This window comes from Rhododendron vialii, chromosome 7a (genome assembly GCF_030253575.1).
Source record: "Rhododendron vialii isolate Sample 1 chromosome 7a, ASM3025357v1".
Classification (NCBI taxonomy): Eukaryota; Viridiplantae; Streptophyta; class Magnoliopsida; order Ericales; family Ericaceae; genus Rhododendron; species Rhododendron vialii.
In genome coordinates, this window is record NC_080563.1 from 32,021,309 (window position 1) to 32,036,644 (window position 15,336).

The 15,336-nt window shown below is 37.4% G+C and overlaps 1 protein-coding gene and 1 long non-coding RNA gene across 2 annotated transcripts; both read right to left on the reverse strand.

Moving 5' to 3' along the window:
• Positions 1 to 4,899: 4,899 nt before the first annotated feature.
• On the reverse strand, positions 4,900 to 15,094 carry LOC131334641 (glutathione synthetase, chloroplastic). The gene is made up of 12 exons (XM_058369769.1): positions 14,639 to 15,094; positions 13,643 to 13,812; positions 12,123 to 12,198; positions 11,789 to 11,919; positions 10,333 to 10,455; positions 10,164 to 10,248; positions 8,947 to 9,023; positions 8,782 to 8,851; positions 6,370 to 6,491; positions 5,825 to 5,964; positions 5,543 to 5,735; positions 4,900 to 5,197 (listed from the first exon to the last, which is right to left on the reverse strand). The coding sequence occupies exons 1-12, from the start codon at positions 14,996 to 14,998 to the stop codon at positions 5,074 to 5,076; spliced, it is 1,671 nt and encodes a 556-aa protein (XP_058225752.1). The 5' UTR covers positions 14,999 to 15,094; the 3' UTR covers positions 4,900 to 5,073.
• On the reverse strand, positions 6,714 to 8,775 carry LOC131334645 (uncharacterized). The gene is made up of 2 exons (XR_009202224.1): positions 8,033 to 8,775; positions 6,714 to 7,255 (listed from the first exon to the last, which is right to left on the reverse strand). It is a non-coding gene; the product is annotated as an uncharacterized LOC131334645 (long non-coding RNA).
• Positions 15,095 to 15,336: the final 242 nt, after the last annotated feature.

Below are 15,336 nucleotides of genomic sequence, written 5' to 3' on the forward strand. Positions count from 1 at the left end.
CAGAGGAATCACTCACTCTCAAGCATGAAATACTTGCACAATATTTTCAAAAACTCAAGTTCTGCTCTTTTCATTCATTAGAACTCATATAAATTGGCATAACAAAAGATGACTCAACAAGACTCAATAAAGACTAGACAATTTCCTAGACAGACTTTTCAAATAAATAGATGACTCTTCAACTACATGCATAATGATAAACCTAGAGAGATGTGTTTCAAGAAACTTACTACGTGCATATGTGTATCATATTAATGACTGACTCCAAATGCTTGACTAGAAAAAAAAAAGACATAATTAAAAGACTCTTCGGTTCAACCGGGATCATTATGCTCCTGCATCACTCACTTCTCTATATAAACCCACCTCCTTCGGGCTTCGAAACTGCCCGAAAAATCAGTCCCAAACCAGCTGCATTTCAGCCCTGAACACAGCTCGTAATCAGCCCTAGACTTTGTATCCTTTTCGATTTAACACCAAATGGTTTATTGCTTTTACAAGCTAACCTCAAATATGGTTTCCTACTCCACTGTATACGTTGGCTTGTGATGTGGTGTTTTAACTTATAATGGTCACAAATGTCAATTGCATGGTGTGACTTTTCCAATCCAGATTGGGTAAGATGTTATTTATTTTTTTATAACAAAAAAAAAAAGATAGTTGAGTCCTTAAATGACAAGAAAAGAAAAGCTATTATTATATGTAAGAGAAATATGTATTAAGGCCATCTCTAGTAATATAATCAAAAATGAATAACCAAAAGTTGACAAATCAGTTTTTGATTATTCACTTAAGAGGTTGCTAAGATTGACAATGTTGAGGTTCACAATGGTCACTTCTAGTCCATAACCAAAATAAGGGGTCCACTATAATTTCACACAATTTCTCTCTCCCCCTCTGTTTCTAGCCATTCACTTCCCTCCATTACGTTTTTTTGGGCAAAAATATAATATATCGAACATATGGTGTTCTTCCTAATGTTATCTATCAAAACAACACCGAAATTTTGTTTTCTTCCAATTCCTGTAGCCTATATCACAAATCCACCACTCTTTTAATCTTTCGAAAAAAATCAAATGTGTTCTTGAATTTGGAAAAGAATGCAAGGTTCTTCCTTCTTCTTTTTTGCAAGGTTCTTTATTTACTCAACCATAGGGGAGGAACAAAAAAAGGAATAACCACTTTTTAGTTGAAAAAATCAATTTTTTTTTTGCTAAAAAGTGATTATTTCTCAAAATACTTGGATAAAAGTAAAAAAAAAATACTTTTTCAATTCTTCTCGTCGAGACAAATCAATAACCCATAAAAGTTTGGCGCAAAACTAACAAATGCGAAAAAAATTCAAATAAAGACAATTTTCATATTTAAGTTAAATTCATAAGTATGCAGCCCAAAATAGAAACGGGAAAGAAGATTGAAATACCTTAATCCGGTAATGATGGGTTAAATTGTACATGATTGAGAAATATGAGTTTCATTTTTAGAGGAAAAGAAAGAGAAATAGTTTGTAGTTGAAGTAAAGAAGATATAGAGCAGGTGAAGAAGAGAAGAAACTATACTAGTTGAAATACGCGTGTATATAAATTTTGGAACTAGTTAACTTATGTGGTGTGAGGTTCACAAATTTTGATTATTGAAAAAGGTTGTTAGTTTTGGTTATCCAAAGCATAAAATTTGATTATTTCTAAGAATGTTGCTAAGTTTGATTATACCGTTGTGAGCCATTTTTTATACCAATATTGTTAACTTTAACAACAATTGACTTTTGATTATACTACTGTGGATGGCCTAAGAGTACATACTTAATAAACTTATTCCTATTAACTTTATTTTTTTCCTTCCTGAAATGATTGGAGTTGGTCAGCGATTTTTACTTTTGGTTAATTAGATGTAGAGGATTTGTTTCTCCTTTGAAAGTGGAGAAAGGGCGCGTGCATTTTGATGCGCATATTTGCTATGATCATTGCTTTGGTGTTGAACCTATTGGTGTGTGCAACTTTTGTTTTGACTATTTCATTTTTTTGCCAAAATTACACACTCCTCGACCAAGAAAAAAAATTACACACTCCTCGATAATTCATTTAAGTCGTGTTAAAAAATGTGTTGAAGGCACGGGCAATTTCTAGTTTATATACGTTTGAAACAAACTTTTGCAAAATATGTCACCAAATATGATTTCAGATTAAATCATGATCACTATTACAAGGTATCTCTCCCTTTTTGATTTCCAAATGCAGGGTTGCTCTCAATCATCACATGTGTTTGCCAACAACATTTCAAGCACTGGCACTTGAGTACATATGGAATTTGGTGAGCTGAATTTACACATGGCTGAAAAATATCAAGAATGTTTAAAGAGATAGCCTGTTTGGTGTAGAAACAGGTACAGGGTCTTTGATGCGTGTTGGAAAAATTTGCCTGGATTGGGGGGAAAGAGACGTGGAAATGGAATCAATTGATGGAGATGGCCCCAATAGTAAGAAGTTTAGTGCTTTCCGTTGATGTGACTGGTATGGGTTTCTTCTTGACCCTTGAGCGTGTTGGATCCGTAATATCAACGGCTTTGTCCTTCAAAATTTTATTGAAAAGTTTGTCTGCTACAAGTAAACAAACCACCTCAAAGCCGAGGCGGGCTCGCTTCCAAGCTATCAGGGAAGGGGATTCAACTTTTAAAATTTAACCTTGAAAGGAAAGGTGCTCTGTAAACTTCAGAGGTGATGTGGGTTTGGAGAACACAATTGTTGCAGACCCAAAACGAGAGTGAACTATGGATCTCAAGGTGGTCGATTTATAGCTAGTGTCTCAGCTGACGGCACGCCACGTTGTGCAAGCATAATGTCAACAAATCCCGATGAGTTCAATAAGGTGAAGTACTCGGTATCTCTCGACAACTTCCATTTCAGTCTGTGTATGGACAAGGCGAAACAGTCCACCCAGCTGGAGGTTGAACGAGCAAGGTCTACCTATCAGGAATACGTGAAAGATGGTACGCCTGGAACGAAAGTGGCATTGTTTGAATGCAAAATTTGTTAGAACTGGTGGTCTTAAGGATGTAGACGTTTGCTCTCTTTTTAGTGCTACTTACAGCCAGGTGGGAGCCCGATGTGCATATAGCATTGTTCGAACTTGTGCTACATGTGAAGTTACTCATGCATAATCAGAAACTCCAAGACCTTAATTCGTCATGCGGAAGACAAATCTTGTGTAATGACCAGAAGACAGACAACTCCGTGGAGTCCTTAAAAAGTGAAAAACAAAACAAGAAAAGAAAAATCTCTTCTTGCTATTGATATTGAAATGCTGAGACTATCTGCCACAGTCGGAGATGGGGTTGATGCCACGATCCAGGTTCAATAAATTTTTTCAGAGGATGCCTCTATAGGAGTACTTCTTGAAGGGCTTATGCTCAGTTTTGAATGAAGCAAGAGTATTTATAAGCAGCTGGATTCAAATTTCTCGTATTCCTAACGAGTCGATCTAGTGGTTCATCTGATGGAAAACTTGAGGGAACCACTACAAGGGATTGGGTTATTCAAGGCCTTGGTGTGCATATTTGTTTGCCCTACAGGTTGCAGTTACGTGCCATTGATGATTCCATAGAGGATATGTTGAGAGCTTTAAAGGTTGTCACTCCTGCCAAAGCCAATCCGATATTTCCAACGAAGAAAGAAGGTGCAAAACCTAAAATGCCTCGTTCAACAAAATTTGGTGTGAAGTTGTGCACGCGTAAACTAACTGCTGACATAGAGGAAGAACCAATATAGGGTTGGCTCGATGAACACCATCAGCCGATGAAAAATGAGGCTTGGGAATTAGCCGTCGGGTTGAAGTTTCTAGATAACCTTATTTCCAAAGGCAGTCAATGTCCTGGAACTGCTGAAACAAAGGATTCTATCCATGATAAGATTCTTTATGATGGCGAGGAAATTAATGTTCAAGATGCTTCAGCTATTAAGAAAATGAAAGAGGAGATTTATAAGCAATCATTCCAGTCATATTACAAGGCATGCCAGCATCTAGTGCCGTCGGAAGGATCAGGTGCTTGTAGGAATGGGTTTCAAGCTGGTTTCAAACCTAGTACTTCTAGAACTACCCTTTTTTCTATCTCTGCAACGGATTTAGATGTAAGCTTGACAAAAGTTGTAGGTGGTTATGCGATATGAACCTTAGAATTCCTATATGAATCTTAGAAACTATTTATAGGTTCAATAAAGCTTCTTTGTCCTAAAATTTCTCTTATGGGTTATGGGTAACTGTTTTGGCAGCCATGGCGGAGTCAGATTCTAGTTCGATCATCTATATCTATATAATATAGAAGGGAAGTTTTCGATCATCTCAAGGGTCGAGATTAAGAGCTAGATTGAGCAACGGCTGGGATGAATTTGTCGTCCCCAATTTTTGGCGCTCATCAACACACTGGGCAGTTACCAGTATACCACGGCTTCTCGCTATGACTTCCCCTCTTCAACTACCTGCTTGGCTCGTTTGGTTCGTTTATCACCCTTACATCAGAGAGAGAGAGAGAGAGAGAGAGAGAGAGATTGATTTCCGTATTTCAAAGAAAGAAACTGGAAAAAATGACAAGGTTCGAGAGGCAAAAGGCTACGTGCTTTGAAAAATGTCAGAAACTAAAAACTGGTTGGTTTTTCTGGAGGCTGTTTGGACCATTGATTTTTGGAAGGGGTTTTGAAGGAATAACAAAGGGAATGAGAAAAGAAATTCGAACATGCAAAATGCTTGATAGCCGCTCATAGGTGATTTAAAGGTTCTGAGTCTCAAATTCTATTGTTCATACTACTGCTGTTGCTTCCATGTCGGCAAGTAATGAACTATTTAACCGCACGAGCAAGTAGCTCAGGGGAGTGCACAACAATGAAAACGGCATAGTAGAAGCAATTGTTTGCCGGGAGAAAAAGAGAAGCAACCTGTATTAATAGAAAGAGTAAAAAAGGGAGAGTTCGAAATACAAATGACGGAATCATATTGGCAGGTTCAATCCCCCATTGGATCTTGGCCTAGTGAGATGATGCTCATGGTTAGACTACTAGGAGCTACTTTCAGGAAACAAATCCATCAATTCAAGTATACACTGTCCAAAACTGCAAATCCAGCTGCAACACCTCCCTCATTCGATGAAGAAACCTTCGTCCGCATCAAGTAACCACATTGCTCATTCATAATCACATTTTCTTTGTTTCTGCACATTGAAATTCCTCATGCATGAGTTTAATATACAGAGAACTGGCAATGTAAAGAAAGATCTCACGAACAGCACATAAAATTGTACACCTTAGGTAACGTATGATTTGGAATACTAGGACATTGTATAATGGTGTGCAAATGAGCAATTGGCATTTTATTTCTTGGCAAACGAAAGTGTTATCAGGGTGCTGAACCTTATTCTGTTCTTACCGAATTGAAGTGTTGAAGACAAACAAAACTACAAAACTGGCGTGTTTAAGAAGAAAGATAAAACGAAGATAAGATGTGCATGGAGGCACCTTCAAAAGAAAAATCGCAAAACTTGGCACATGCTACGCACCTTAGATAAGCACCATATATACCAAGTTCTGACATAGCATGATCTTTATGACAAATGCCATCACGCATCAAATATGTGGGAGCAATAGTAGGGAAAATCCTTTGCATAAGGATGTAGGCCGCATTCTCTTCAGTCCCCTCCTCTTGCAATCTCAGTAAACTTTTCCTCACATCATCTCCATAGATATTGTTCCCTGCAGAAGAACGTTGATCATTTTGTAACAGCCATGCCGAAGGTAATAGCTAACAATAAGAGCAAGACAAAGAAGAAACAGAATGGAACCTCCGCCTTCTCTTTGTGGTTTCATGACATAAAATTCAGGTCTTTCAATTGCGTCTTTGACAATATCAGAGTCATCTAGACTCCACAATCCCGCAAAGCATTTTTGTATTTTGGCAATGTCATCTTTGTTCTCAAGAAATCTGCTCACAGTCAAGGAAGAGAAACTTTCATGGAAGAATGCAAGTGATGGTCTTTTTTAAAGCAGGAAGGTAAAGTTGGAAACATGTGTTTGGAAAAATATGACTCTTACACCGTTTTTCCTTATAATGTGAACTCTGGTTCCCTAAGCTGCTTAGGCTAAGCATGGTAAGTAGAAAACTAGTAAAAAGGAATCAAGTAGAACCTACTTTTAGCTTAATCATCGGGACAAGGTCAGTTATTATATATAAGTTTCATATTGAAGGTCCAAAACAGTCTAATCCCCATTCACTTCGAATTGATATTTTTGCTTTCGGAGTTGCTTTAAAACCATGGTAAACATTGCAATTATCCAAATGAAGAGCAGCACACCAGTACAAAATAATTTTACGAACAATGAGCATTACCTCTCAAGAACATTGGGCTTTGCAAGCTCTTGTTGTATCTTCTTGGTGCCAGCTAAATGGTAAGAAATTGAAGGGCACTTGATGGCAGAGGACTGCTCCATTAAAAGCCTAGCCCTCCACTCCTACATAAATGGAAGAATAGGGATTATTCATGAGGAACAAATGTTAAGTCCAGTTTGGTGTAGGAGTAGGAGGTACAAGTCCAGAAGTTGAAACCATCCCGAATAGTCCAAAACTGTAATTATCAAGGAGCAGAGGGTATGATTTTAATTAACACAGTTTAGCAAGTAACATGGAAGACTATGGGACTGAAATATGTATGTAGATTACACAACTGGTCTGCACATTACAACCAAATAAAAAAGCCTTGATTCTACAGAAGAAGTAAAACGTGCACAAGATATTAGGCATAGACTGTAAGTTTTATATTCTGGAAAGGTGGCGATAGTGAAACACATTAGGAGTCATAAACACAATAGATCATCAGTGCCACAATAGAATGAAGCATAGTTTTACAGCCAATCAGTGCACTGAAGTGCCGAAGGTTTTTGGAGGCCTTGGAGCGAGGCGCGGGCCTTATTAAAGCAAGACGCGCCTAGTCGAGAAAACATTGGAAAAGTATCAAAGACAAATAATCGAAGTCAAATGTAGATAAAACCATAAGAAAACCAAAATTGACTTTCCTTTTCCATATAGAATACCATAGATATGAGCAAGTCTATTCTGAGGTCACCTAGGCCTTTTGACAAGCATCAGGTAAACAATAATCATACGAGTAAAAACAACTACCTATTACCAATTCTAATAGAGACCCCCACATATTGGCCAACTTTTTAACTGCGATTTCGATGGGAGAAAATATAAGTAATTATTTATGTAGCCCTACCTATGAAGCACGGATACTCCGAAACTAGTCACGTACGAGTATCGGATACGCGAGGGATACGGATACGCGCCCGATACGCCCCGATACATATTGGATACGGCAAATAAGTATCCTGCATTTAAATTAAATATTTTTTTATTTCGGATACGTGGGGATACGGCAGGATACGTTTAGGATACGGCAGGGGTTAAAATGAATTTTTTTAAAGAATCAAGTACAAATTAAAAGGGAAAAATTGTATCACTAAAAATATAAAACTTAGGAAATTATGGACATCGATAGATCATTCCATGAACCGGTCGATATTTTCCTACCCTAGATCCCTTGAACCTTTGATCACAAGGTTCTCTCTCTATTTTACTGGTGTGGGTTTCTATTGTTTACATTATATAATAAATTATATCTAATACATACACTAGTACATAGATATGTATATATATGAAGTATATTATATGCATACCGATTAGTCTATTGCCTACTAACCTGTATTTTTTTTTCTTTTTTACAAAATTCTAATCTTTTGGATGATAAGTTCCTACTCTTTTGAGATTGACATGTACTTCATGCTTGGTATTAGCAATTCAACTACTCTTTTATTTCTTATGACTTCACTTTTATGCCTAGGAGACTAATAATTATAAAAATGTATAATTTATACAGCCGTATCCCCGAAGTATCCGTATCCTATTTTTTTAGGTTTTGACGTATCGCCGTATCCGTATCGTGTCGTATCCATATCCCGTATCCGTATCTGTGCTTCATAGAGCCCTACCCTACCCTACCCGTATCCAAATTTGGATCGATATTTGTCTCTTCAATTTCTAGGTTTGACAGCAGTGGCAGAGCCAGGATATCTATTCAGAGGTGGCACCCAAAATTAATGTACTTCCTCCCTCCCAAAAAGATAGTCAAAGAGACGTACAATTTTTAGATAAAAAAATAAGTACTTACTTGCATAATTTTTTAATTTCTTAACACCGCATTCAGGATCTCAGTTAGTTCTTTAATTTGACATTAAGAGAAATGTAAGAAATTATGCACAGAGTACTTTAGTTTTTTTTCCGAAAATTGCACTTTCTTGATAGTGGACTATCTTTACAGGGGAAAAAGGAGTAATCAGTATTAAAAAAGTGCAAGTGTTCTAAGGTTAATAATTATAATACATACACATTTTTATATGTTAATTATCTATCAACATAATACTGTAAAGAACACACTTGTTCTAAGGTTAACTATTTGTAATACAGGAAATAGTACACATTTTCATCAATTAATCACTCATAAACATACTTAACACTACCAACTATAGAATAACACAAAAATTACATAAATAGTTTTTTTTTTTTTTGGGACTCAGGGGTAGCACATGCCACACCCCTTATTCCCTGCACCCTTGTTTGACAGGTCTGACCGTCAAATATACACCTTCACCCAATACCCAACATAGCCTACGATATTACCTATACCAGGGAAAGCAACTTTCTCTATTGATAACAGTTAAATTAAAATAAAGCACATCTACTCACTGATTCTGAAGGATAGTCAGTTGGAGCATACCCAGCTCTGAAATAGATGACTCCAATTGCTTGATCGCCGCTGCAATCACAAAGCATTCAACCGACCAAAATGAGAAAAATCATATGCAAGTTAGAATACTAAAAATCAAATATTCAAGACACAACGCTACCTACACGAGAAGAGTTCCATCTGGTTGAAGCACCCCTTGCTCATCAATCTCTGCCAATGTTTTCCGAATAGTTGTAACATCATATGTGTTACATAGCTGAGGAAAACATCTGAACAGAAACTCCTAAGCAAAATACCCACGCGGAATCGTAGATAGTATACCGATACTATTACCAAACCAAACCGAGCCTTACGTCCCAATCACTTGGGGTTGGCTACATGAATTCGTTTCTTCCATTGGTATACCGATACTATTAATTCATGAAAAATATATCTGAAGACTGAGACTACAACACAAAACTTCGACAACTTTTGAAGGAACAAAATATCTTTCTCCATTTTCCAGTGCATCCAAATTATTTGTTTCCTTTAACTTAAATATACCTGAGACCAGGGAGTTGGCCTCAGGTATATTAATTCAAAATACCCACGCGGAATCGCAGATAGTATACCGATACTATTAATTCATGAAAAATATATCTGAAGACCGAGACTACAACACAAAACTTCGACAACTTTTGAAGGAACAAAATATCTTTTTCCATTTTCCAGTGCATCCAAATTATTTGTTTCCTTTAACTCAAATATACTTGAGACCAGGGAGTTGGCCTCCTACGACTTATTTAGTAAGATATATTAAATCTGCAGCTGAGGTCTCATATAGGAGCTTCATGAGTATTACAACAAATTTCTATCCTCGAGTAAGATTATGAAGGAAAAAGAACCCAAATATACTACTAAGCTCTCATCATATAAAAGATTCAAGTAAGAAAAAGAAAGGAAGTCTTTTCTTACGGTTCCATTTGCTTTGATCTAAGACATTTTAACCATTTTTCAATGTTTGGTTGCCCACTACATTGTTACCAATTTTACATGAAACAGTTTTCAACAAAAAAGGGTAATGTGACCTGCCCTTCTTCTAAGTCATTTTTGAACTTTGCTCCTCTACTTACGAACTTTACGAGCTCCGGTATGCCAATGTGCAAAAAGCAACACTCGGCCACAGTGCTGCTTAACTTCTCGGAAAAAAATTTCCAAGCCAAACGTAGAAAACAATAGTTGTGTAAAAAATACATTTTCATGCTAAACATTTTTTTCATAGTGAAATATTTCACACCGAAACAAACAGAGACCAAGTGTGATTTTCTTCACAAGAAAAGAAAAGGAAAGAAAACCAACTTGACTATGTGGCTAAGCTCTCATATAATAGCTATTAGAAAGGATATCTTTCCTTCAGTACTGTAGAAAGCCAATGTTGGTCATACATATTGCGTTCCTCAGTTTGAACCACAAACATAACTACAGCCCTGTAAACACACACTTGAAGTCAGTCACACCTTGATATTAGTAAATGCATTTACAGAAAAGAAGTCCGGTCAGTCAAATCCAACCTTGGATTACTGTATTCCTCCCAAGCTTTAGCCAATGCTTCTGCAAATCCATTCACAGCAGCATTTCTAGGAATCCTTCTGGAATCTAACCCAAGCTGCTCCTTGTACTGATTTAATAAGCTCCTGCAAAATAAGCAGCTACAATTGAAACAAGAACTCGTCTCTCCTGCTTTGGTGGATGATGCATCAGAGCACAAGAATACAGCCAAAAAATCTACAAAAGAGAACTAAATAACAAGTTGATTATCTTGGGACCTACCGAGGACAAAACATACTTCTAGGTACCACAATGGTAGGGAAAGAGAAGAGGAATACATATTGAGATACTGCAACCCTAATTTGACAAGTTTTCTGATATATTTTAACTTCCTGACTTTTTTGGGGCCTAATAACTACAGAAGGGCAACCCTAGTTTGATTGTAGGGGTCTGAACAATTGCGAGAGGTGTAGTTAGAGGCAAGAGCAAGAAGAGATCTCAATGACTTCCATTACCAAGGGCTTGAAGATCCCCTCCATGAGCAGCTAAACACCCTCGCTAGGGTGGAGATGAAGCTTCCTCCCAAGTAACTTTGTTTTGCATAGTTTCTAGGTTTCTATTCAGATTGAATTGTATGTTTCTAGTCAGATTGGATTGTATGTTTCTAGTCAGATTGGATTGTATGACAAGAACCATTTTCAGTCTATGAAATTGATTTCAATATGTTCTATCTACTTTGTGTTTGAATTCTAGATGTCAAATACGGGTAATGCAATGATTTTCTTGTGTTTGCGATTTGGATGATTGAGATAGGCTATGGATGTAAGACGAGTTGTGCTATTAGACAATCCGTGCATCGATGCGGGTCGTACTAGTAAGACAATTCGTGCTATGTGACATCATGGGCTGATTGACGAAGCGCGATAATTTTCTTGACAATTATTGATTGGGATAGTGAACCCTAGCTATAATCATATTAATCTGAATAGTAAACCACTGCAATGAAAGTAGATTCAAAACTGTAGATTTCTCTCTCATCTTTTCGCAACCTTATTCTACTTAATTGTAGTCTTCTTAACCGAACTTAAATTTGGTTGAATTAAATTAAGTATTGACTGAAAATTAGAAGAACTAAGCCTAATAGTCCCTTAGGATCGACACCCGTATTCATGAAGTATTCTCATTTCTCACGAGTAGAGGTTAAATCATGGTTTTATATATTATTTTCGGGTCATTTAAATATTATTTTCGGGTCATTTAAAATCTCTACACCATTTAATTCATAGGCTTTTTTTTGGCTGCTATACTGCTAATAACTTTGAAATCTCAGCTAAACTAACATTGCAGCTGCTTCATTCGATATGCGAGGTCTGAAACTGGTGTAAATATGACAAATTGAACAAGTTCAGACCATAAGTTTACCCAACAACAATAACAATAAGAAGCAAATGTTATACAGCTGATACTCTTATACTTAACCTGTGAAGCTCACTGACAAGAGAACCGAGACCAGGAAATGAAGCTGAAATTGTGTTGATCTCAATCTGGAGAAGTAACTTAGTTTGTTCATCAAGCATATAATCAGAGCGATGTAAACCCAAGCGTATTTCCTAGTCAGTGATTGGAAAACAAAAAATATTAGAATGAGGTAAACAGCTTAGGGTCTTGTCCAGACACAACATATAAAGATATATGTATATGATTATTTAACAAGTTTTGATGAGGATATTAAAAAATAGAAGAATTAATAGGACAAACCGGTATATTCCCATGCCATGAACCAACAGTTACTGTATCTTTACTATAAACTTACCTCTCGCTTGCCATTTTCTAGCATCTGGGAATGAATATCCATGAGTCTGGAAGTAAAAGCATCCACCATTTTTGTTCTAGGATATCAAAAATAGACCATAATTTCAGTTCACGTTAGTTCCAGATCTTTCAGAAAACAAGAGGGAAAACTGTATTAGACTGGCCTGTTTGCCAAAATTTAAAGAAACCAAGCCAAATAGGAAAAAGGGGAAGGGGGTGGGGATTGGGTTGTTGTTTAGACACAACAGAAAAAAAACGCCTTCTAACATGGTAACACTTATGAGAAATCATGTTCAGATATGTATAACAGCATAGAAAACATGAGGGAGAGTAATAAAAGAACTACTTAGAGAGGCATTCAGATCACTAAAAGTGATAAGGCAGACAACACCGTGCTACACCTCTGATCTATCTAGCTACCCTAATCAACCTCTCAAATAAGGTTTGAACATTAAATTAGTGGTACGATAAACTAACTTGTTGCGGGCTTATGCTAGGAACTGTGGACAGTCGAACATGCCTCTTGAGATAGAAGTAAAAATAGTTAAGACAGATTAAGAAGACGCACACGAAAAGAGAGAGTTTAGAATAACAACACTTGAAAGAAGGCAGGAACACACTTGAAAGAAGGCAGGAACAGCCAATAGTCACCAGGCAAAACACAAGGAGCATGATGCTTGTGAAGACTTTAGATCTGAAATCATAAAGTGAGGTCATGGACTAATTGAGAGGTGATCAAACCGAAAGAGAAGTTCATCAATTCCCAACTTAAGTGCTCCTACATTTGCTAAGAAACGTAGGTCGACCAAATCCTCTGTCATTCCTGGATCTACGCACGCGAGTGTATGCCAATATAAGTGGGCTGAGAAGCATGGTACGGACACGGATACAAATGAAACGACGAGGACTACTTAGTTTTCCAAAAATTAGGAAACTAATTGAAAGGGATCTGTTGAGTTTAAAAGACTTTTATGTTGTAGGTGTATCTTATAAGTTCATGTAAAAAAATCAAAAATCTTATTTCTCTCACATTACGGAAATAAAATAGTTGTAACATAAAACCTACAAAATCAACAATATGAAGATACAAATCAATAGTTGCTAAATAAGCATTCATGAGCTGGCGTCCATGAAAATATCGACTCCGACCAACTTTTCAGAATACATTTTGTCCTCCCAATGCGCTTTAATGTCCTGAACACGTATTAGCATGACCCCCTAGTGCCCGAGCTGCTTAGTTAATGGTTTGATTTATCTCCCTCTGCCAAGCAACGCACCATCACTTGAAGCCCAATTCTCCCCAGAGGGAACCACAGATTGTAGCTAAAAGATACCATGAATCACATTCCTAAGACTTGCTCACACCTATGGGTAAATACTTCATCCTAACTCCATCAGAATGTCAGACCTGCAGTTCCATCCAGATAATAGCACACACACCCTAACCCTGCACACACTCACACACGCCGGCACACTCACAAACACGCGCACACACTCTAGAGAGAGATAGTGGAAGATAACCTGGAAAGTGAGTCCTGTAAAAATTCACCATCCAAACTCACACGATCAATAAGTTCATTGAAAATTGGGGACACCTCACAGGCTTGCTTCCAATGACTTTCTGGGAATGACATGGGCAATAAGGCGATTGGGGCATGAACCAAACCCACACCAGGAACTTTTCCTGATCTCTGCAAGTTAAATTACTCAATCATCACCCAGAAAACAAGTAGCTGTAGGTCTATTCTTCAAACCATTTTTTATATTTTTTTACCACTTTGATATGTGACAGTTGGATATAAATCTCATAAACCCATTCTGAAGGCAATTCAAATTCATCTTACTAAACTAAGACGATCATCAGGGACATGTGTTAAGGAAAATGCTAACCATAGCCCTTACGGTGATGGATAATGTGTGGTGATGGATAATGTGTGTGCATCGATATCCAAGAAAAGAGTATTGATATACGTAAAAGTGTATAAGTATCCACATATGTGTATTGAAATTTGAACTTATTTAGCATGCACAGATTATCCACCGCCCAGGTTAGCAAGACCCATGTATTGAAGCAAAGAAAGATCACCCAACAAGAACCTACTCTCTTTTTTACTATTTAAGAACACTGAAGTGGATATATTTTTCTTTTGAGAAGTCACTCTACGGATAAAATCTCAGTACAGAGAAAAAGCAGCTCATAAGATAATCTTTTCAACCCCAAAGTGTTGGGAAGATCAAAACCAAAAAAAAAACCCAAAGGGTTGGAATTGTGATCAAGGATTGGGACTTAAGGATTGCTTCCTCAAATCTCAGGTTCAAAACCTCTCACGTGTTATCAACTTTATTAGGCCAGTCTATATTGAGACCCGGCAAGTGGGCAATGGCCAGATTAGTCTAAGGTGCGCGAAAGCTGGTCCGGACACCTAAGTTATCAAAAAACAGTATCTTTTCATAGCCACAGGGCAACAACGATTTCAGAGAGAGAGAGAGATGGTTCATTTTCATTCGCAAACTAACCGGTTCGCTTTTGTCTCCAACAAGAAGCCCATGAATTGAACTCCAAACCAGAGCATCATAAGCCAGTCTCTGAATTAATTCCGGGTCAATGTTGTGCAGATCAGAAATGGGTTGGGTCGATTTTTCCTCTTGGGTTTTCATCTCTTCAGCTCTGCCACCACTGTTGATAGGGGATAATGCTGAGGATGAGGGACGGGACGTGGTGATCTTGGTGGGTTTTGGATAATAAAGGGTTTGGGATAATAATTTAAAGTGGGGATTGAAGGTAGAAAAGTTTGATTTTGATTTGTGAGGGAAAAGAGTGGTGGAGGCTGCAAAGAAAGCGGTGGTGTGGGAACAAGACGAAAACCCAGCACCCATTTTGATGGATCCTTTTGTTAAATGAAATGAAAAGGGACTACCCTGGAAACCCACTGCAAAAGAGAAATCCAAATTGCACTCGGTACCATCCCAACTAGTTGATTATTGCTGATGAGATGAGATGCATAAAAATTGGTACTCAACTACTCGGGTACATATGTGCGTGCGTCAACAAGAGCACAGTCGGATTTATTAGGAATACATCAAGGATGTGGGGCATCGGATGCCCCAATTTTATTTAATTTTTGGGCTCCCAATTTTATGCGCTTATTCTATGCATATCCATAAATTGAATTTCAGAATATGTCAAGGATGTCGCTGCATTAGAGGCCTAAATT

What these genes read in the sequence shown, in the direction of transcription:
- LOC131334641 (XM_058369769.1), bottom strand. Translation starts at nt 14,998, where the DNA reads ATGGGTGCTGGGTTTTCGTCTTGTTCCCACACCACCGCTTTCTTTGCA. An exon ending in CTTGTCAGTGAGCTTCACAG is followed by an intron (nt 10,456 to 11,788) that starts GTTAAGTATAAG and finishes CTTATTTTGCAG; the next exon opens with GAGCTTATTAAATCAGTACA. An exon ending in CTGACTATCCTTCAGAATCA is followed by an intron (nt 6,492 to 8,781) that starts GTGAGTAGATGT and finishes CCATTTATGTAG; the next exon opens with GAGTGGAGGGCTAGGCTTTT.